The sequence below is a fragment of the Euleptes europaea genome, chromosome 20 (genome assembly GCF_029931775.1).
Source record: "Euleptes europaea isolate rEulEur1 chromosome 20, rEulEur1.hap1, whole genome shotgun sequence".
In the NCBI taxonomy this organism is placed as follows: domain Eukaryota; kingdom Metazoa; phylum Chordata; class Lepidosauria; order Squamata; family Sphaerodactylidae; genus Euleptes; species Euleptes europaea.
In genome coordinates, this window is record NC_079331.1 from 7,803,963 (window position 1) to 7,825,791 (window position 21,829).

Here is a 21,829-nt window from a genome sequence, read left to right on the forward strand (position 1 = left end):
ATGGTTTGCTCTTCGGCTGAATGCTCTTAGGCGGTCTGCTCTTAGGCTATAAATACCATGTTAGACTGCTCTGTTTTATGTGCTTCTATGCCTTTGGTGGGTGTTTTTAATTGGTGTATTTTAATTGGCTGTGTTATTTATTACTTGGATTGGTTTGCTTGTGTTTTTATTGGTGCAATTTATTTTTGTTTTTCCTGATTTCGCTTCATTGATTTAGCTGTGAGCCCCCTCGAGCAGGGCAGACAATTTTTTAAATAAATAAATAAATAAGCCTGTATCCCCCATTCACTTCTTGCAGGGCGGCTTCTGCCCTGCTACTCCCTTGCCTTAAATGTTGCTGTTTGTCAGGTTGGGAAAAGCCATAAAAGTTCCCAATAGCAGCAAGGTAGGGAGGGGCCCCTGGACTATTTCATCGGGGCAGGGATTGTAGCAGGGATTGCTCAGTGTGGGTCGGTGGCGAAGTGGAGAACCGGGTTTGATTCCCCACTCCTCCACATGAGCGGCGGAGGCTAATCGGGTGAGCTGGATTTGTTTCCCCGCTCCTACACACGAAACCAGCTGGGTGACCCTGGCCTAGTCACAGCTCTCTCAGCCCCACCTACCTCACAGGGTGTCTGCTGTTGGGAGAGGAAGGGAAGGTGATTGTAAGCCGGTTTGAGTCTCCCTTAAGTGGTAGAGAAAGCTGGCATATAAAAACCGACTCCTCTTCTTCTTTCAGGGCCAGGGATGTGCCGCCAATGACTTATACAGCTATTTCTGGCTTGGGGAGTGGGGACCAAATAAGATTTGTTGCTGAGCTGGTGACCCTGTGGCCATAAAGCCTCTCTCTTTCTGTATCTGCTTGATAGCTAGCGTGTTCATCCCCTGGGCCTGAATGGAGGGAGTGCAATTCTATCTTAGGAGAAAAATCATCCGGGTTTCGGAGGAAGAAAAAGCAGGACGGAAGCATGTTCCGTCGGGACGTATAGAGAGTGGGGTGGTGTCCCTCATAATGTCCAAAATCCCTTCCTGTGGCTCACAGCCGACATGAGGGTTTCATCCATTCTTCCTCTCTGCTGTATCCTGAGGGGGGCATCCAGTTTGGTGGCCATCTGCTCTTTCGATTCCATACGGCAGCAGACTCTGCGCTGCAGCGTGTTCTGCCCGCCCGCCTGCCTTTTGCAGGACAACGTTGTGTAAAATGCTCCGAAGGACATTTTAAGACAGCTGTCCTAGCAGGCTCCCTAATTCTGTTAGGCTGGAGTCTGATCTGCCGGGATCATTAATGGATCTAATTATCCTGGAATGCGGCACTCCTGTCGGCTGCTTCAGTCGATGCCAGGATCCCTTTTCCTCTTGTTGTGATTAATGCCACCTGGAGTGAAGCCTGGCAGCTGAAGAGAGAGAGAGCCTCCAGTCTCCCCGGACCTGCTTGTGGGGGGGGGGCGCAACCGTTGCTGCCAACTCTTTCAACGGATGATTCAAGCACCAGCCCTGTTCACCTGGGAAATATCACAGCCAATAGCAACAATGCTGGGAGCTAAAAAACCATTGTCTGACATGGAGATCTTCATAGCAACAAGGATCACTGCATGGCAACGGCAGCTGCTGCACAAAGGAAACGTCAGAAGCATGTTCCTCCAAATCTCTCTCCCTTTTATCTCGTGGAGGTGAGAGGCACCCTGGCTTGCAGTATTCCTTTCTTTCTCCCCCCCCCCTTTTTTTTTTGTTCCAAGAGGTGTACGTTTTCTTTGAAAGAGGAGAGGCCGCTCTCTGGAGTCTCCAGGTGGAAATAAAAGGGAAAAGGTGCTGCCGTTGCGGAGGAGCTCGCCGTGTACAAAGCCCTTTCAATTGTGCATAATTCAGTCTCAGGCTCTACGAGGGAACTCAAAACTTAGTGGCTGGTTTGCAGTCTACAAATTAGAGAATCGATGGCCATTTTCTTTTTTAAAAACCTGCATATTTCTAGCTGTGGGTAACGTTAATAGCTTTTACTGAAACGCGATCTCCCTCTTTCCTCCCTGCCTGTAAACTTCTAGTGGTTTTATAAGCATTGAAATGAGAATAGGAAAGGTCTTGTAAAAGAGGGTTATTTGGAGCAGGAGGAGAAAGGATTCTCAAACTGGCACTTCTTTTCCTGGTTTCTGTGGAAACTAAGGCCCAAATTATGGGAGATGTGCACTCCCATTACTGGAACTGGGGATGGTATTTAATGTATTTTTAAAAATGACTTTATTTGTACCCTGCCTTTCTGCCCAACGAGGATTTAACGGGGATCCAAAGTGGCTTAAAGTGTTCTTGTCTCCTCCATTTTACCCCCACAACAACCCTGTGAGGTCGGTTAGCCTGAGAGTGTGTGACTGGCTCAAGGTTACCCAGCAAGCTTCCATGGCACAAGTATTTATCCAAAATAAGTTACAGACAGTTTCTGTCTGCAGGCTTATAACCAAACAGTCTTGAAACATAAGAGAAGCAAGGACGAGGCAGATGCATAGACTGGAAAAAAGCTTGAGTGATATAAAGTACTCAGCCTGGGAATAAGCAGAAACAGAGAAGAAAGGAAATCCAATAAAACTTTAAAAGCATTGACCAAATGGGACTGGGAGGTCAAGGAAGAGAGGAAAGCCTGCAGTGCTGTACTCCGTGATGTCACGGGCATTATTCAGCAGGAATAGCGAACACACATGAACGCATGAAGCTGCCTTATACTGAATCAGACCCTTGGTCCATCGAAGTCAGTATTGTCTACTCAGACCGGCAGCGGCTCTCCAGGGTCTCACCACCTATTTGCCTGGTCCCTTTGACTGGAGATGCCGGGGATTGAACCTGGGACCTTCTGCATGCCAAGCAGATGCTCTACCACTGAGCTACAGCCCTTCCGCAAGGGCCATGACACTTTCGTAGGGAGACTTACGCAGTCCCATTCCACAAAACATTCACAGACACTGCTGGGAGAGGGACACATTTTCCCCAGCAACATGAAATTGTTATCGAGTGGCAGGGAAGCGCATCAGGAGTGCTTCCGTGGGGAAATATGTCAGGATCCCCAGCGCCCCCCCCCCGACATACCCACTGCAGACGAGTCACAAAGTGGATATTTATTATGTAGAAAAACAGTGGTCTCGAAAGATCCCCACAATCATCATGGGTCATAACCGAACTGGCATCCGTAAATGGCTTTGGTTTGGAGTCTCAGGCGACCAGCCTGCACCAACCCAACGAATTCAGGCTTGGCAGCTGGCCTGCTGAAGTGATTTTTAGACAAGCTGATGCATCTCTCTGGCCCTATAACAGCAGGGACTGTTGCCCTGATTCCCTGCTTTGCAGAGTGCTAGACAAGAGCTAAGGAAGAGTACAAAACGAAAGGGGTTGTGCAGGAGGGTTGGCAGCTCTGCGATTAAGTCTTCCCTCCGCCAGCGTGCTGTTCTGCATGCCTTAATCATAATTGGCTCTGGATTAGTAGAGCTTGCCAAGCATGGCCCCTCCCCCCTTCTCTGCCTCTCCTCCCCCCCAAAGAAAAAGGTTTCTTCTTCAGAAGCAGGTGGGTTAAAAGTCTTGCTTTGCAAATTATCTGGCATTTCACGAAATAGTCCTGCGTTTGTTTGCTGTGGGAATTTTTTTTGCGCGTGATTGATGGAGGTAGGTTAAATCTAGGACACGGAGTGTCAAGCGAGAGTTACAATTAGTCTGGCGCTTTGTTTGGTTGCCAGAGCAGCAGGCAAAGAAGGGAGGGTGGGGGGGGGAGACAGTTCAGCCACCGCTGAGGTCTCTGCTTTTACAGAGCTCTTCATCTTTTCTCCTGTGATCATGGCAGCGGGCAGGCTGCCAGAACGTCCTTCCTAATCTGACCTGCCAGCTCAGAGATGGAAGCAGCTGCTGGCGTCGTGCCACGCAATTAACTTGTAAGGCTCTGCAGGAAAGCGGCGTGTGAAGCCCGAGCATAAAGGCCTTACGGAAAGAAAAGAAAAAAACAGCCTCCCCATCGAATGAGCCGTAGAACCGGTGCCTGCTGGTTGAGGGTGTCACCTGCAGGAAGACAGGTCCTGGAGCATCAGGGTGATACGGTGGGGAAGGAGATGGACCAGTCCAGGGTGCTGCAGAGGAGCCCACGGGAATGAGAAGGACCAGTCCAGGGCGTGGCAGAGGAGCCCACGGGAATGAGAAGGACCAGTCCAGGGCGTGGCAGAGGAGCCCACGGGAATGAGAAGGACCAGTCCAGGGTGTGGCAGAGGAGCCCACGGGAATGAAAAGGACCAGTCCAGGGTGTGGCAGAGGAGCCCACGGGAATTAGAAGGACCAGTCCAGGGCGCAGCAGAGGAGCCCACGGGAATGAAAAGGACCAGTCCAGGGCGCGGCAGAGGAGCCCACGGAAATGAAAAGGACCAGTCCAGGGCGTGGCAGAGGTGCCCACGGGAATGAGAAGGACCAGTCCAAGACGCAGCAGAGGAGCCCGCGTGGCACTAGCAGGCAAAGCAGGCAGAATACCCTTGTGTTCCATCAGTGGGGAGGGCATGCATTCACCTGCGTCCAGGCACGCTCTGGGTCTGAGATAAGCTGGATTTAGAAGTAGCTTGCTGGTCGGGGATGTGAATGTGTAATTGCTCCTTTTCAGCCCTTCCTAGTGGCAAGGGCTCCGCGTTCCTGGCACCCTGCCTATAGCGAGGGGCATGTATTCCTCTCCCCTGCTTGCCCAAGGCCACACTGGTGTTTTTGTAGTTTCAGGGGTCTGGATTCTGCAACGGTTTGGTACCTAAACTGTCGCCCTTAAAACCCGCTGTGGCAGAGAATAGATTTTGTGTAGAGCCGTGCCTGAAGTTGGGAAATTTATGTGAGACAATTTTACCTTCCTCACTGTGGGGAAAATGTCAGCATTCTTTCACTCTGAAAATCAATTTGAGGCTCTCCAGAGTTCTTGGAGATGCATATCCCTCCATGGCTCTTTGGTATTTAGTGCCGCGGACTCCATGGTACGTGTAGCAAGCACGCTTTCCACATAGAGTATAAATTGCACCAACATAGGCTCACTGCCCATTGAACATTCGCACATATCTCCAATGAACTCACTGGTCCCCTCCACCCCTACAAAAAAGTTCTAGCAACTTGCAATACTTTTCAAGAAAATGGGATGTTCATCGTGTGTTAGCTATACTGACTGCTTATGTGCTTTTAAGCAGTACCTATCCACTGTAGGAAAGTGTGCAAGTGTGAGTAAGTAGGTTTTATTATATATTTTTCGAGAAGGAGGCAGGAGACCCCTGCCATGCACACACCTTAGAAATGGGACCAGACACTGTGGGTGACATAAGAAATGCAAAAGTTCTAGAAGTCTGAAGTGATACAAAACACCTTACTGTATCCTTTGTTATTCTAGAAAAAGGGAATATTGTTGTGGTCAAGAGCGGTGGTTTGGAGCAGTGGAGTCTGATCCGGAGAACCGGGTTTGATTCCCCGCTCCTCTGCATGAGCGGCGGAGGCTAATCTGGGGAACTGGATTCGTTTCCCCACTCCTGCACACGAGCCAGCTGGGTGACCTTGGGCTAGTCACAGCTCTCTTAGAACTCTCTCAGCCCCACCTACCTCCCAGGGGGTCGGTTGTGGGTAGGGGAAGGGAAGGTAATTGTGAGCGGGTTTAATCTCCCTTAAGTGGTAGAGAAAGTCAGCATGTAAAAACCAACTCTTCTTCTTCATGTGTGGGGCTGGTTCAAGGAAAATGCCGATTTTAAGTTCCTGTGCTTTGGGTGGGGTTGGGTGGCTCAGTAGCATCTGGGAAATCTGGGCTGTGATCAAAGCATCCATCTGCTGCCGGCGGTGCCTTTCTGGTCCCCTTGAATATTCATCGTCACAGTCCAAGCAGCACCGGTATATGCCTGGCCTCACCTGCCTTTCTTCCTGCAATTACTGTCTGATGGGGTTTTATCTCACTCGGATAAGGGCACCTTGCTTAATGGGTCTGGTATGCATGTGAATCAGTGTTGCCGTCTTCCGAGCAGGTCATCGGTGGGGGTGGGGGGCAGGGGGAAGACCCACTTGAGCTGGCTCTGCTAATGACACAAGATTATTTAGCATAATTGTTTTCTGATGGAGATGGGCACAAGCCAGACTTCTCTCTCTGCCTCTGCACGAAAGCTGAAACTCATATTCATATTGCGCACCAAGGAGATTTCAGATTCCAGGCTCAAATTTAAATTATGCAGACGTGCTTCTTTTGCATAGAACCATTCAATTTGCACGCTTTCTCCGGAACCTAATTATCGGAGGCTTCGCAGCATTTGGAGTCCTCAGGCAAGGAGCAGAGGTGGTGAGGAGGCGTTGGTGTGTGGGAACGGAGCTCTTAATGAGAAGCCAGGAAGCCACGCGTTGTGGGGAGGTAATTCACAGTGGGTAGCCGTGGTAGTCTGTCTGCAGTAGTAGAAAAGAGCAAGAGTCCAGTAGCACCTTAAAGACTCACAAAAATATTTTCTGCCAAGGTATGAGCTTTCGTGAGCCACAGCTCACTTCTTCAGTGGGGAGGCATCGCTTTCTGCTCACTGGCGTCCTTTGCGCACACTGCCTGCGCTTTCTTTCTTTTCGGGTAGCTGAGATGGCCAGAAACGAATGCACACTATATTTATCTTCTCTGGTTTATCTTTCTCATGAGAACTGAACACCGTGGACAATCTGGATTCCGCGCAAAACTCTACATGTACAAAATTTAGAAAAGAGATGCCTTGAAATCTCATAGCCACAGGGGGAGCATTTTCATAGGTGCTGCAGTGTTGATAAGCTTTCACTATGGGAACCAAAGTGGTTCTGATTTTTAAGCTGTACCTTAGGGACACCTGGCAAAATGGAGCCAGGGTGGGTGCCAGAAATGCACATTAGCATTTGGGGAGGGGCTGTGGCTCAGTGGTAGAGCATCTGCTTGGCATGCAGAAGGTCCCAGGTTCAATCCCCGGCATCTCCAGTTGAAGGGACTAGGCAAGTAGGTGATGTGAAAGACCTCTGCCTGAGACCCTGGAGAGTCGCTGCCAGTCTGAGTAGACAATTTTGATTTTGATGGACCAAGGGTCTGATTCAGTATAAGGCAGTATCCTGTGTTCATGTCTTCAAGCCTCAGAAATAGTTGTGAAAGGGATTTGTCTGGTTCTCCCTCCTCCATTTCCCAAAATCAGGGCAGTTTGCCAACGTGGATAGACCTACAACCTTGCTTGTCAGACGAGCTCTTACCAGCCCATCCAGCCTGACCCTGACAGACCACCAACCCCTTGGACCTTAATATAAACGCTTGAGCCTTTGTCACTTTGGGGGAGGTCTAGGATGTGTTGAGATATGATTGGCATCTCTGCTGGTGACTTTGGTCTAAGAAGACATCTTGGGGAAGCTAGTTCTGTGGTTGGACTTGTGAGTAATGGTGCTCCCACCCTCGGCCAACTTGGCTGTTTGACACACACACACATGTTGGAAAGACAGTGGTGTCATTCCTATTAAATCTGCAGTCGTGTCCAGAGACAGATGGCAGCTACAGTTGTTACTCTTCCCCCCCCCCCCATCCCAAATATGTAAGCATGGATCAGCCAAGGCTGTGGTCTATTTGGGATCCAGAATTACCCTGGCCATCTCTCCTCTAAGTTTATATTTTAAACAAAGTTCCAGCAGAAGCCAATTTTTTTCTTTATTCTCCTCTCCCACTAGTGGGGTGGGGAACAGAAGAGGACAGAGAGACTTCCCTCCCACATCTGTCCTTCAAAATGAGTGTGGTGCCGTTTTGAAGGGCCCCGTCTTCTCCTGTGAGTGCCTCCAAGAGTAGGAGGAGATTCAGAGTGGCAGCGCCAGCGTTCTTTGTGCTCTCCGTGTCCCTTGTGCACATGGGCTCTTCACTTTCTCAGAGCATCCCTCGGGAACTCTGCGGAGTCCTGAGAGTGGGAAATCCCATTCCTTCCTCCAGCCCCAAAAGCTGGGATTGCAGGCCACAAAACACGTTGGCTGTTTTGTAGAGCATTGTCGTTTTTCAAGCCTGGTCTGAAGTGGGAATCCCGAGGGGGAATCCTTTATGTGACATCCCAACCGGTACATCTGGCTTCTGTGTTCCGGTCCGGGGCCGCAGTTGGATCACAGGGTGGGTATTACTGAGCATGCGAATCTGTGGCGGAGAAAAGCCGACGGCTGTCCCTAATGTCAGATCCTCTCACAAGTCATCCTGTTTTCCCGTACCCATTATAAAGCCTTTTTGATGGGGGGGGGGGGGAATCAGGGCAAGTCTGCACATCCAGCGTAAGTGATGTGTTCTCATGAGATTAGTGGTCTGCTTGGCCCTTCTCGGCTAGACAGGCAACTGCCTGAGATCAGAGGCAGGCACAGGCCGTGACGACTCATCCCATAATCTGAATGCGCGGAATTGTCATGATGAGCTACGGAATGACTGCAGTGGTGTGAAATAAAGCATAAGCTCATCCTTCTGTTTCCCCTTCCTACTGAGCCCCCAGTGCTAGGAATCTGCTTAGAGGAGGGTGCTTAAGCTCAGGCCTTTGTTACCTGTGCTGGGAAGGGGGTCGTGCTTTGCAGACAGAGAAGACGGTCCGACGTTCAGGGGGGAAATGGTCTGACTAACTCCTCCTGTCCAGTGAGAGACTGACTCCTTCGGGGGGGGGGGGCTTGTTCTGGGCTCAGATCTGGTTCTTGCTGCACTGCTGCTGTTAAAGGAGGCAGGGGAGGGGGCCATGGCTCAGTGGTAGAGCCTCTGCTTGGTATGCAGAAGGTCCCAGGTTCAATCCCCGGCATCTCCAGTTAAAGGGACTAGGCTAGTAGGTGATGTGAAAGACCTCTGCCTGAGACCCTGGAGAGCCACTGCCGTCAGAGTAGATAGTACTGACTTTGATGGACTAAGGGTCTGATTCAGTAGAAGGCAGCTTCATGTGTTCATGTGAGGCCTTTTCAGATAACTGATAGCCGCCTTGTGACGTTTGCCTCTTGTTAAAGTTAGTAACTGTCTGTTTTACTGACTGGGAGTCCCAGCCTTGATGACTGTGCTGAATGGGCTGCATGTATGGCAAACTTGCAAGGGGAAAGTCTTCACCTGTGTTCATGGCTAAAGAACAAAGAAGATATGAAGCCTCAAGCAGGTAGTACTTGAGTTCTTGAGCAGTCTGGAGTAGCTGCAACCCAGGGAATTACTCTGTTCCTGCACTGGTTCAGACCTGTACTAAGCAGTAGGCTGGGTCAAGGGAAGAGTTGAGCATTCACCGTCTCCTACTTTGCTCCCACAGGTATGCTGGTGGTGAATGTCACCTGGAGGAATAAGACTTATGTGGGGACGCTTCTGGACTGCACACAGCACGATTGGGCACCACCCAGGTAAAGCACAGAGCTGAGAGAGTCTGTCCTGCTGTATGTGTTTGATGCCTTTACTCCATGCAGCCCTCTCGTCGACTGCCTACCACGTGGTGTCCTGCTAGAGAAAAAAGATGCCTTGGTTCTGGACTGCCTTGAGAGAGTGTTGTCGTACGCTTTCTCTTCCTCTTTCAGCAAACGTCCCACTCCAGGTGGTTCTCCTGGCAGTCTCCAGGTGAAGCATGTCCTGTGTAGGCAAACTTTGCCATACAGATAGCTGCACTTTCTCTTTAGGCCCCATGGACTGTCGTGATCTTTGGCTTTCACGTATTTGTTTTTTTACCTCTTTTCAAGGGATTGGGAACAAGGGGCAGGCACAGTTAACTGGCGAGCAAGTGTGTGTTTTGTTCTTCACATATTCAAACGTTCCTGCAACCTTTGAGTTTTAGAGGGGCCATGGCTCAGTGGCAGAGCATCTGCCTGGCACGCAGAAGGTCCCAGGTTCAATCTCCAGTTGAAGGGACTGGACAAGTAGGTAATGTGAAAGACCTCCACCTGAGACCTTGGAGAGCCGCTACCAGTCTGAGTAGACAATACTGACTTTGATGGACCAAGGGTCTGACTCAGTATAAGGCAGCTTCATGGGGATAGGCCATGGCTCAGTGGTAGAGCCTCCGCTTGGCACGCAGAAGGTCCCAGGTTCAGTCCCCGGCATCTCCAGTTAAAGGGAACAGGCAAGTAGGTGATGTGAAAGACCTCTGCCTGAGACCATGGAGAGCCACTGCCGGTCTGAGCAGACAAGGGTCTGATTCAGTATGAGGGAGCTTCATGTGTTCAAGCTGGGAAGGTTCTCATTAAATCTTAAAGTAGCCACCAGGACCTTAAAGTAGCCACCAGGACCTTTTCCTACTCTTAAAACTGTGCACCTTCTCCTGTTTCTTGCCTCTTCCTGGCAAAGGGGGTCAAGGTGCATATAGCAGCCCTTGCTAAGACTAGTAGACTGGTGCCAGTTGCCTTCAGTGCTCACTCAACCATTCTGTGGGCGCTCCAGAGCAATCTCCTTAAGTCCCGTCTGTGTTGCTTTCTAGGTTTTGCGACTCTCCCACCAGTGACCTGGAGATGCGGAATGGCCGCGGGCGGGGCAAGCGCATGCGCCCCAACAGCAACCCCCCCATGAACGAGAGCACGGCCGCCTCAGAGAGCAAAGGGACCAGTAACAGCAGCAAGACCCGAGCGGGGGCCAACAGCAAGGGGCGGCGGGGGAGCCAGAATTCTTCAGAGCACCGCCTCCCACCCGCTGGGGCCTCCGAGGATATCAAGGCCAGCCCCTCCTCGGTGACCAAGCGGAAGAGCAAGCCCCTCTCTGACCTGGAGGTGAACTCCAGCTCTGAGGACTCCAAGGGGAGCAAGCGGGTCCGCACAAACTCCATGGGCTCGGCGGCTGCGCCTTTGGTGGCTGCTGCGGCTGCCGCCACAACAGTCAAGCTGGAACCCGCCCTTTTGGACAGGAACTGCCCCTCCCCTATACTGATCGATTGCCCCCACCCCAACTGTAGCAAAAAATACAAGCACATCAATGGGCTGAAATATCACCAAGCCCATGCGCACACAGACGACGACAGCAAGCCCGAGGCTGACGGTGATAGCGAGTATGGAGAGGAGTCATCTCTCCCAGCAGACCTGGGGAGCTGCAACGGTGCCTCCGGTAGCCAGAAGGGCTCCCTGTCCCCGGCTCGGTCAACCACCCCCAAAGTGCGCCTGATGGAGCCGCACAGCCCCTCGCCGTCGAGCAAGTTCGGCACGAAGGCTCCTTGCAAGAAGAAGCTGGCCGGCGAGGGAGACCCCGACTCGGGCGCTCTGTCCAATGATGGGTCCGAAGACGGTCCTCTGGCGGCCGATGAGACGAGTAACGACGGCTTCGACCTCGTGGAGAAGCGGGGCGGCGACAAAGAGAAGGCGAAGAAGCCCGTTGGTGTCAAGTCGGAAAAGGCCTCTTCCAAGAGCATCAAGTCTGCCCGGCCCATCGCCCCAGCCATCCCTCCGCAGATCTACACCTTCCAGACGGCCACCTTCACGGCCGCCAGCCCCGGCTCCTCCACTGGCCTGACCACCACGGTCGTCCAGGCCATGCCCAGCAGCCCCCAGCTGAAGCCCATCCAGCCGAAGCCGACCGTGATGGGAGAGCCTTTCACGGTCAGCCCTGCGCTCGCCCCTGCCAAGGACAAGAAGAAGAAGGACAAGAAGAAGAAGGAGTCCAAGGAGATCGAGAGCCCCTTGACTCCCGGGAAGGTGTGCCGGCCTGAGGAAGGAAAGAGCCCCTTCCGGGGAGAGCCCGGGGACCTCGGGGCCAAAGGGGAGAGCCTTCCGAACGGCTCCGCCGACCCTCACCAGAGCCGCCTCGCGAGCATAAAGGCCGAGGCGGATAAGATCTACAGCTTCACCGACAATGCCCCGAGCCCATCCATCGGGGGCGCCAGCCGGCTAGACAGCGCGGCGCCCACCCAGCCCATGACGCCCCTTCACGTGGTCACCCAAAATGGCGCTGAAGCCAACTCTGTGAAAACCAACAGCCCTGCCTACTCGGACATCTCCGACGCAGGGGAGGACGGCGAAGGCAAGCCAGACGGCGTGAAGGCCAAGGACCCCGAGCAGCTTGCCAAGGACGGGGCCAAGAAAGCCCTCTTCCCCTCCCAGCCTCAGCCCAAGGACTCTCCCTATTACCAAGGCTTTGAGGCTTACTACTCCCCAGGCTACGCACAGTCGAGTCCTGGTCCTGTTAACCCCAGCAGCCAAGCCGGCGCTGACAGCCAGGCCTTGAAACTGAAGAAGGACGAGGAGCCCCTGAGCCCTGAGGTGAAGGTGAAGAACGAGGCCTGCGAGGAGAAGAAGGCGGAGCTGGGCCCTTCCAGCCAGCAGCCCTCGGTCATCCAGCAGCGGTCCAACATATACATGCAGTCCCTCTACTACAACCAGTACGCCTATGTGCCTCCTTACGGCTACAGTGAGCAGGGCTACCACGCCCACCTGCTGAGCACCAACCCTGCGTACCGGCAGCAGTACGAGGACCAGCAGAAGCAGCGCCAGAGCCTGGAGCAGCAGCAGCAGCGGAGCATGGACAAGAAGGTCGAGCTGGGGCTGAAGGAGAGGGAGGCGGCCCTCAAGGAGGAGTGGAAGCCGAAGCCGTGCCTGCCCCCCACTCTGGCCAAAGCCCCGAGCCTGACGGACCTGGTCAAGTCGGGGCTGGGGAAGGTCAAGGACCAGGGGCCCGATGGGGCCAAGTCGGTCATCATTCCGAAGCTGGAGGACTCCTCAAAGCTCCAGAGCCAGGCGGCGGAGGGCCTCAAGGGGAAGCTGAGCGAAAGCAGCCACCTGGGCAAAGAGACGGTGGAGCCCAAGGCCAGTTCGGACTGTGGCCGGCAGGCCGAGGTGGACCCGGTGCTTTGGTACAGACAGGTGATTATGGTGAAGAGCGCCGGGCAGGCCGGGCAGGGCAGCGGGTGCTTCTGAGTCCCCAAAAGTGTCTGCCTGGCTGTGAAAAGGGCGCAGACAGTGGTGGGGAGGGGCCCGTGGCTCAGTGGCAAAGCATGTGCTTGGCGTGCATAAGGTCCCAGGTTCAATCCCTGGTGTCTCCAGCTAAAGGGACTGGGCAGGCAGATGGTGTGAAAGACCTCTGCCTGAGACCCTGGTACCTGAGCTGCTGCCGGTCTGAGTAGACAATACTGACTTTGGTGGACCACGGGTCTGATGCAGTATAAGGCAGCTTCATGTGTTCATGAGAAAGGAGAGGAGCCACAGGGCTCGCCCAGTCGGCTAAGGTTCCGGTTCCTGGTCTGTTGGATTGCTACAAATGTATGTAGATGGCTAGAGCAAGTCCACGTAAGCCAGCCCAGCAGCTTGGCGCCTTCTTGGGTGTTTCCGCTCCCTCTTTCTTCATTATCGTCTGACCCTGAGCTTTAGATATCTCTGTCTGTCAGGCCCTGTGTTCAGGTATAGCATTCCAGCCGTTTTAAAAGTAGCTGTAGTGTGTGTATATAGGAGGGAAGGCAGCATGGTACAGCCCGATCTCGGAAGCTAAGCAGGGTCAGCCCTGGTTAGTATTTGGATGGGAGACCACCAAGGAATACCAGGGTTGCTATGCAGAGGAAGGCACTGGCAACCACCTCTGTTAGTCTCTTGCCATGAAAACCCCATAAGGGGTCGCCAGAAGTCGGCTGCGACTTGACTGCACTTTACACACATACACATATATACAAATATATATTATCCATGGGCTGGTATGGCCCTTATTATCTTCCTGATGGGTGGTACTTTTTTTCACACATGCAAAGTGCATTAAAAGTACATTATGCAGCTTGTGGGAAAGCACTCTATGGCTGTGCTGATTATTTTGCAGATGCCTGTCTGTGTAAGTTGTACCTATGAGGGTTGCCTTTTTAAAAACCCAGAGGTAGACTTCCAGGGCTTCTGCAGCATTCTGTGTATTCTAGGCCCCTGTCTGACATCACTGTGTGTTGCCACAGGAAGCAGAGCCCCGCATGTGGACCTACGTTTACCCTGCCAAATACTCGGACATCAAGACGGAGGATGAGCGGTGGAAGGAAGAGAGGGACCGGAAGTTAAAGGAGGAGAGGAGCCGCAGCAAAGAGGCGGCTGCAAAGGAGGACGGGAAGGAGAGCACGAGCTCCGACTGTAAAGTGCCCTCCGGCGAGGAGTCCCGCATGGTGGGGAAGGAAGCTAGGCCCAGCACCCACGTGCCGGTATCCTCTCCGCTTAGCCAGCACCAGTCCTACATCCCATACATGCACGGCTACTCCTACAGCCAGTCGTATGACCCCAACCACCCCAGTTACCGCGGCATGCCCACCGTCATGATGCAGAACTACCCAGGTACGGGGGTCTTGGGGTGGGTCCTACGAGTCAAGGGGGCTTCGGTCACAGAGGGCTTGCCGTTTTTCGTTTTGGAACTGGATGGGAATCGGGGCTGTTTGATTGCTGGGACAGGCGCAAGATGATCATGTGACGCCATCAAGATGCAAAGTTAAAGCATGCATTCAGAGAGACTGGGGCTGCCAACTCCAGATTTGGACATTCCTGGAGATTTGGGGGGGGGGGAGCCTGGGGCAGGGTTTGGGGAAGGGACCTTAGCAGGATATAATCTCGTAGAGTCCACCTTCCAAAGCAGCCGTTTTCCCCAGAGAACTGATCTCTGTAGTCTGGGGATCAGTTGAAATTCTGGGAGATCTCCAGGCACCACCTGGAGGTTAACAACCCTTATTGAGAACCCAGAAGTAAACTTTTGTATATTTGATGGAGGGCTTCAGAGGACGTGAAGGGCTCGTCTTTGACGGATTGTGATAGAAGAGAACGAGAAGGGAGGGAACAAGTGAGGAATGAAAGGCCCTGGCATGGGGGGATGATGGGTGAGGCGAGTCCATAGGGAAAGGGATACACACCCACAGGCCGTGAACTTTTGAAACCTTAGAAGCTTTATCCAGAGGTTCTGTGGTTTCTGCGTGGTGTGGCTGAGGTTGCCTCGCGCAAACAGCGACGTCTTACGAATCTTCTTGTATACAAAAGTAGCTTCCCAGGATGCTTGGCTCTGCAGCCAGGAGATCAGTTACATGCATGGGCCCTTCCTTCAGCCTCTCCCTCTGCCGAGCCTGCGGCTCAGCCCTTTCATCCCATCTCCATAACGTGATTTGCAATGAGGACTGTTCCCTTTGAGAGCCCACGACCATTCTGGGATGAGCAGGAAGCCCTGACTCTGGCGTCTCCCCTCCCAGCCAGAGAGCCAGCGTGGTATAGTGGTTAAGAGCTTTGGTTTGGAGCAGTGGACTCTGATCTGGAGAACCGGGTTTGATTCCCCACTCCTCCACATGAGCGATGGCGGCTAACCTGGTGAACTGGATTTGTTTTCCCACTCCTCCACATGAAGCCTGCTGGGTGACCTTGGGCTAGTCACAGCTCTCTTAGAGCTCTCTCAGTCCCACCTACCTCACAGGGTGTCTGTTGTGGGGAAGGGAAGGTGATTGTAAGCCGGTTTGATTCTTCCTTAAGTGGAAGAGAAAGTCGGTATATAAAAACCAACTCTTCTTCTTCTTCCCTCCCACAGGTTCCTACCTGCCCTCCAGCTATTCATTCTCCCCGTATGGCAGCAAAGCCTCTGGGAGCGAGGAGAGCGAGAAGTCCCGCGCCAGCCCCAGCATCGGCTGCAAGTCCAACTCCGAGTCCAAGGCTCTGGACATCTTGCAACAGCACGCCAGCCACTACAAGAGCAAGTCCCCAACGGTTAGTGTGTGTGCGGGTGGGAATGATGACGCAACGTCAGTCCTGCATCTGGTCAACATGGAACTTTCCAGTTTGCGCTCGCTAGGTTGGCTCTGGGAATAAGCGCGAAAGCTTGGCCGGGGGAGGGGGGGCTGTTCTGCTTGTGGGTTGTGGGACTCCCTGCCCCAGGATGTGGCAGGGGCTGCCAACTCAGGAGGCTTTAAGAGGGGAGTGGGCATGTTCATGGAGGAGAGGGCTATCCATGGCTACTAGTCAAAATGGATACTAGTCATGATGCATACCTATTCTCTCCAGGATCATAGGAGCATGGCTATTGTATTAGGTGCTGTGGGACACAGGCAGGACAATGCTGCTGCAGTCGTCTTGTTTGTGGGTTTCCTCCAGGCACCTGGTTGGCCACTGCATGAATAGACTGCTGGACTTGTTGAGCCTTGGTCTGATCCAGCAAGGCTTTTCTTATGTCCTTATGAGCATGCCTATTCTATTAGGTGCTATGGAACACATGCTGGATAATTCTGCTGCAGTTGTCTTGTTTGTGGGCTTCCTAGAGGCCCCTGGTTGGCCACTGTGTGAACAGACTGCTGGACTTGATGGGCCTTGGTCTGATCCAGCAGGGCCTTTCTTATGTTCTTATGTGGTGATGGCTGCCAACTTGGAAGGCTTTAAGAGGGGAGTGGACATATTCATGGAGGAGAGGGGTATTCATGGCTACTAGTCAAAATGGACGCTAGTCACGATGCATCCCTATTCTTACCAGGATCAGAGGAGCATGCCGAATCTATCAGGTGCTGTGGAACACAGGCAGGATTGTGCTGCTGCAGTCGTCTTGTTTGTGGGTTTCCTAGAAGCACCTGGTTGGCCACTGTGTGAACAGGCTGCTGGACTTGATGGGCCTTGGTCTGATCCAGCAGGGCCTTTCTTATGTTCTTATGACAGGGTGGGGCCAGAAGTGTGTAGGAGAGAGGCCAGCAGGGGAATTTCTCAGGGGAAGCCTACCGCCGGGGAAGCCACGCAAGAGTCAGCTCGCCACCGCGGCCTCCTCGCGGCAGGCAGGGAGGCAGCTGACCCCCCCCCTTGCCGCATCCCCCCACACACAGGTTCATGTGTTTTGGCTTTGACGTTGCCCGTCTCTCTGTGGTTAACTTCCAGATAGGCGAGAAGAATCCTCAGGAGCGCGGCGGCTGTGGGGTGGGAGGAAGCAGCGCAGGCTGCAGCAGCGTAGGGGGCGCCAGTAGTGCCGAGCGAAGCGTTGACCGGCCCCGTTCGTCTCCTTCGCAGCGCCTGATGTCCACGCACCACCACCACCACCACCTGGGTTACTCGCTGCTGCCGGCCCAGTACAACCTGCCCTATGCAACAGGTGAGAGCAGAAGCAGGGGAGGGATTGTGGGCATTTGGCCAGCGGGGAGGGCCGCAGCTTTGAGCTGAGGTTTTGCCATGGGTCTTGCCTTTTGCCGAGTGTCCTGCTGCTGGATCTGGCCCTGCATGTTCCTCTCGCAGGCACCTTGAAACACCCCCATCATAAACTTGTGTGTTAGCCAACTTCCACCTCTCTCTTTCTCCAGCGTGGTGTAGTGATTAAAAGCGGTGGTTTGGAGCAGTGGACTCTAATCTGGAGAACCGGGTTTGATTCCCCACTCCTCCACATGAACGGCAGATGCTAATCTGGTGTACAGGGTTGGTTTCCCCACTCCTCCACATGAAGCCAGCTGGGTGACCGTGGGCTAGTCACAGCTCTCTTTGAGCTCTCTCAGCCCCACCTACCTTACAGGGTATCTGTTGAGGGGAGGGGAAGGTGATTGTAAGCCGGTTTGATTCTTCCTTAAGTGGTAGAGAAAGTCGGCATATAAAAACCAACTCTTCTTCTTCCTGCTCCATTGCTCACTGTGGTTCTGCTTCTCCACAGGCCTCTCGTCGACAGCCATCGTGGCCAGCCAGCAAGGCTCTGCTCCTTCCCTATACCCCCCGCCCCGGAGGTGAAATCGGTAAGGCTGCCCCCCCCCCCCGCACCCTCGCGTCACTGGATTGTGGGGGGGGTCATGTAGTTCTGGTCTGTTTCTAGATTTACAACCGTCAGCCACAAGTTCGCTAAACATGATTTGCAACCCAATAGCTCTGGAGAAAATTGTGAGATGGCCGGAGGGCAGCATCTTGCAGGAAAGGAGCTGAGCCAGGCAGAGTGTATCAAAGGTCACACGCAGCTGTGGGAAATCTCTTTCATTCCCACAGTTCCCAGCAGCGACATAAAGGCTTCAAGGGTTCTGTGACCTGTGTGGCCTTTGTCTCTCCTCTCCTCCCCAGCCCCGCATGATTAGGAGTCTCTCCTTCGAGCTTCAGGCGCCTGCGTGCCTCCCAACCGGTGATGGAAGCGAGGAATAATTTTCCGGTTGCTGTCAGTTTGGCACCACCCTGTGGCTGAAACGCCAAGCGCTGGGGTGGGGAGGCTGAGTTTGTTTCTCCTCTCTTTCCTTCCCCGCAGGACGTGACGCGACGGGATAACCTAGGCCGCACCAGGTCATGTGACTGGCTCACGTGAGGAAGCGCTGGAAATTGCATTAGACATCAGTTGAATGGTGTTGAATTTGTTCTGCTTGATAGTCCTGCTGTAATGTGAGGCAGGCTATGCCCCCTCTCCTGATTGAACACAAGCTGAGCCCCCCTGTATGTGTTGAATTGTGGAGCCGGGACTTGCGGAAATATTTATTCACCTGACTTGGGGGTGGGGTGCAGGGGGTGTCGACCGGCCTTCATTTCCAGAATTCCTGTGGAGAGCGGGGACTGTGCAGTGGTGGGCCCAGCAAAGGGGCCTCGCAGGACATTTGGAACACTAGGGAGGGAGTTGCGGGTGAGTTTCCAGCCCCACTTACCTGCTCCCGGCCTGCATCTGAGATGGCTACTCCACAGAACGTGGAGAACAGTCCAGATCGACACGTTTGTACTCGCGATAAGCGATCACCTCGCACAAGCAGGTAGGCAGGCTTCTTCAAAGGCCACGGGGAAGAGATGGGGAGAAGAGGCAGCAGCGGGCTGCAAACAGCGCAAGCCACCAATGTGCTCCTTGGCCAGGAACAACCCTGAAAACTCTCCGTAGCACTTTGCCTTCAGGACTGCCACTCCCTCGTCCTCTTCCCACACACCCCTGAACGGTTCTTTTCCGCGCGTTTCTTTTCCAAGAGCTCTCCCTGCAGGCGGGACCCGCGTGCTGCGGTGGCAGGTGCTTCTTTGCTCCACAGCACAAAAATGTGTCATCCCGGGTCCTGCCTGAAAGATGGGGCCTTTCGGCAGGCTGGCCCTGCTCCCGCTGGGACAGGCCGCCGCCGCTCTCATGGCCCCTCCCTGTCCACTCTGCGGGAAGGCTGTCAGCTGCATATCTTTCCCGCCTTCTCCAGCCCCCCTCCCCCCAATAGGTTAGTTTCCCTAGGACATGTGCAGATGGGGCTACTTACGTTTCGGGCAAGCAGTTCTTCACGCCTGTCACGGTAGTCTTTCCCATCGGGGAGCCAAGGGCTGGATGCCAGGGCAAGTGAGAACTGGCCACTGGAGGCCCAGCTAATCAGCAACTCGGCCGTAGCTGCAGGCCCTGCTTGCCTGGAGCTCACCGAAGACCGCCAGGGATTAACCTGCTCTCGCCAAGCTCCCCATGGGCGTTTCGTTTTTTTCTGCTTTCACCGCAGGGAAAGACTCTGCCTGTGCTTTAGAGGCCAACGGTCAGCCCCGGTGTTCCTTGCTGAAACGGCCGGCTGGCACCCTACCCAAGCTCATGGGAATTAACTTCCCTACTCCCTTAGCTCTCCCCGGGCAGCCTCTTTCCTTCAGAGTGGTCAGCTGAAATAGCGGTGACGGCCTTTGAGGAGCTGGAGTTGCGCGCCTGTCCTAACAACGCAAGCTCCCGGCTCAGCCCTTTCTGTTCCCATCTGTACGTTGTGTGTGAGGCCAGCCCCTCTGCCTCTCGGACTTTGTATATACTGTAAAAAGGAATTGTTTGAAATCTGTTGTCTGTTTTTGTTTCTTCCCCAGCTTGGGGGCTCAGTCTGGACAGGTAGGAGAAGCTCTGTGAGTGTGTACACATGCATGTTTTTTTTTTGCGGGGGTGGGTAGGTGGGATGGAACAGCTGTTTCCTGTAGCCAGCCAACATCTTTATTTCACTGTGGCCCCTTTTGCTGAAGCACCTGGCGAACCTGACCCCAGGAAAAGTGTACTGCCGTCTCTTCCCAGAGAATGCAAACTCCCCCCCCCCCTTACACTTTTTCACACTTGTGCAGAAGAGAGACTATCCGGTCTTGTCCCTCTGCCCCTCTTTAACCAAACAAACATTTATGTCCAGATTACAGTGTGCTTTCTTTTCTTTTGAGGATTCTGAAGCACTTTTCCACACACACAAAATATTAAAACTGCCACCAAAGACAAGTTTAGCGAAAGCCAGAAGGTCCACGGCTGCTTGAAACTTTTCCATCTCTTTGTGAAATACCAGCCTGGTTCAAAAGCTGATGGTTCATGTGTTCAACCCCGCAATATTTCCCAAGCAGCACTAGCAATTAACAAATCTGGGCCGGGAAGCAAGTACGTGCCAAGCGAAGAATAGCTAATTGGTGTTTTATGGAAGGGAAATAAGTGACTTGTTCGCCTGTCTTCAGTGGCAGGTAATGAATATTGGTTCTGTGGCTGTGGAAGAGAGAAGCAAATGAGGGAATGGCACTGAAGATCTGTGGGTTTTTTTCTTCATGACAACTGATTTTTTCTGGACAAAGGAAATATAGGACAATGTATCTATTTTGAGCCTAAGGGGGCCATCTAATAACATGGAAGAAATTAGGACGGGCATTCACAAATGTACTGTGACTGCTGCAGTGTGGGCTAAGACAAAGTGGAGAGGAGATCTTGGTTAAAAGGCAGGCATGGGGCTACCTGGTCACAGACCAGGAAGAACAAGCTGCTTACATGTCACTGAAGTTCTTTGAGCAGTCACCTGTGCCGTTACACACAGGTTTGAGTATTCCTTCATGTAAGATGCTTAAAGAGCACAAGCTGAAGCTTTTTAGGGGTATGTTCTGAATTCCCCCTCCAGTATTTTCATACCGAGGGAAGTAGGAACGGGCGGTAGTCGGTGACTGATCCTCATAAAATACCAGCATCAATACACAATTACAAAAAAATTGGGGAAATGGCTTGTGCAGTTGCTGACGATGCAATCCGGAGAATCACCAACAGAAGAAGTCAGTTAACTGCATGTTTACATTTGGAGACAAACGATTTTGAGCATGTTTTGTTGCAAGCTAAAATGTGGGCTGTTTCTTGATTGGTGCCATGAGATATCTGGGGAGAGGCAACAGGCAAGAAACTTCAGGAACGGAGAGGCATCCACGGCGGCTGTTGCAGGCTGGTCCCGTGTGACCTGTAGTGGATTGGCTAGGTCGACGGTCCCAACTCGGGAGCTGCTGCTTTATGCTGTTGACAGTGCCGTGTCCTTTTCAGCAAGAAGCCGGAGATTTCTTGTGCGAGGGCAGAAGGTGGTAGGGGATACATTCCCGAGTACAGAGATCAAACTTCATAAAGTTGGAAAGCTGAATTACAGTAAGACTGAAGTTTACTGCTTATACAATAGTCAAAAAAATGGGGGAATTATCCAGCTTGCAAAAGGGGGAGGGGAGGGGTGATCTACAGCATGAAATGGCAGGAAATCCTCAGTACATACTCAGACAAAAGTAATCTCTTGAACGGCTGACAACCGGAGATTGAGGACCGAGACATTTCAAAGCAGCAAGGTTAACACAAGTCTTTGGAGGGATACTCCTGTGGTAAGACAGATCAATGCAGTTCCAGGGTACAGTCAGCTAGGAAACACCACTGATAGAAGTGTTAGTTTGTGCAGTAGCTAAAGCCAAGTACAAAAGAGCCACCAAAGCTCAAGGAAGTAATAAAAATGCCAAGAGTATGTTTTTTGAAAGGGGGTGGGGGGAGAGACACACAGTGACACAGAAAGAGGAAGTGGTGGAATAACACACCATGAATGTCAGGAAGTGAAACTGAACTGCTTTGAGACAGTTTACCAGATTGGAAACCACTGCGGTAAAACTGTCTTCTGCCCTGCTGTGGCTCGAAGAAAACATCACACTTCTGCAAGCAAGCTACCAACTTCTCACCACCCCTTAGGAGATCTGGGAATTCCTAGTTTTGATGCTCTCTCCTTCTAACAGCCCAGTGGCTGTTTTACGGCTGCCAGGTTAGGAAGAGTCCCTCTGGCAAAAAAAGCTGCAC

The 21,829-nt window shown here is 52.8% G+C and overlaps 1 protein-coding gene across 2 annotated transcripts in view; it reads left to right on the forward strand.

Annotated features, from left to right (window-relative positions):
* The window catches only part of ZNF609 (zinc finger protein 609), a 74,106-nt gene extending 55,964 nt beyond the window's left edge, over nt 1-18,142 (forward strand). Inside the window, exons 3-9 of one of the 2 annotated variants that reach the window (XM_056865887.1) lie at nt 9,222-9,309; nt 10,374-12,738; nt 13,806-14,172; nt 15,398-15,573; nt 16,723-16,933; nt 17,480-17,558; nt 18,053-18,142. In XM_056865887.1, the coding sequence (XP_056721865.1) occupies nt 9,222-9,309; nt 10,374-12,738; nt 13,806-14,172; nt 15,398-15,573; nt 16,723-16,933; nt 17,480-17,553 (3,281 nt within the window). In that variant the 3' untranslated portion in view covers nt 17,554-17,558; nt 18,053-18,142. The remainder of the gene's footprint in view (nt 1-9,221; nt 9,310-10,373; nt 12,739-13,805; nt 14,173-15,397; nt 15,574-16,722; nt 16,934-17,479; nt 17,559-18,052) is intronic. The other variant, XM_056865889.1, reaches the window with a different exon arrangement.
* Nucleotides 18,143-21,829: the final 3,687 nt, after the last annotated feature.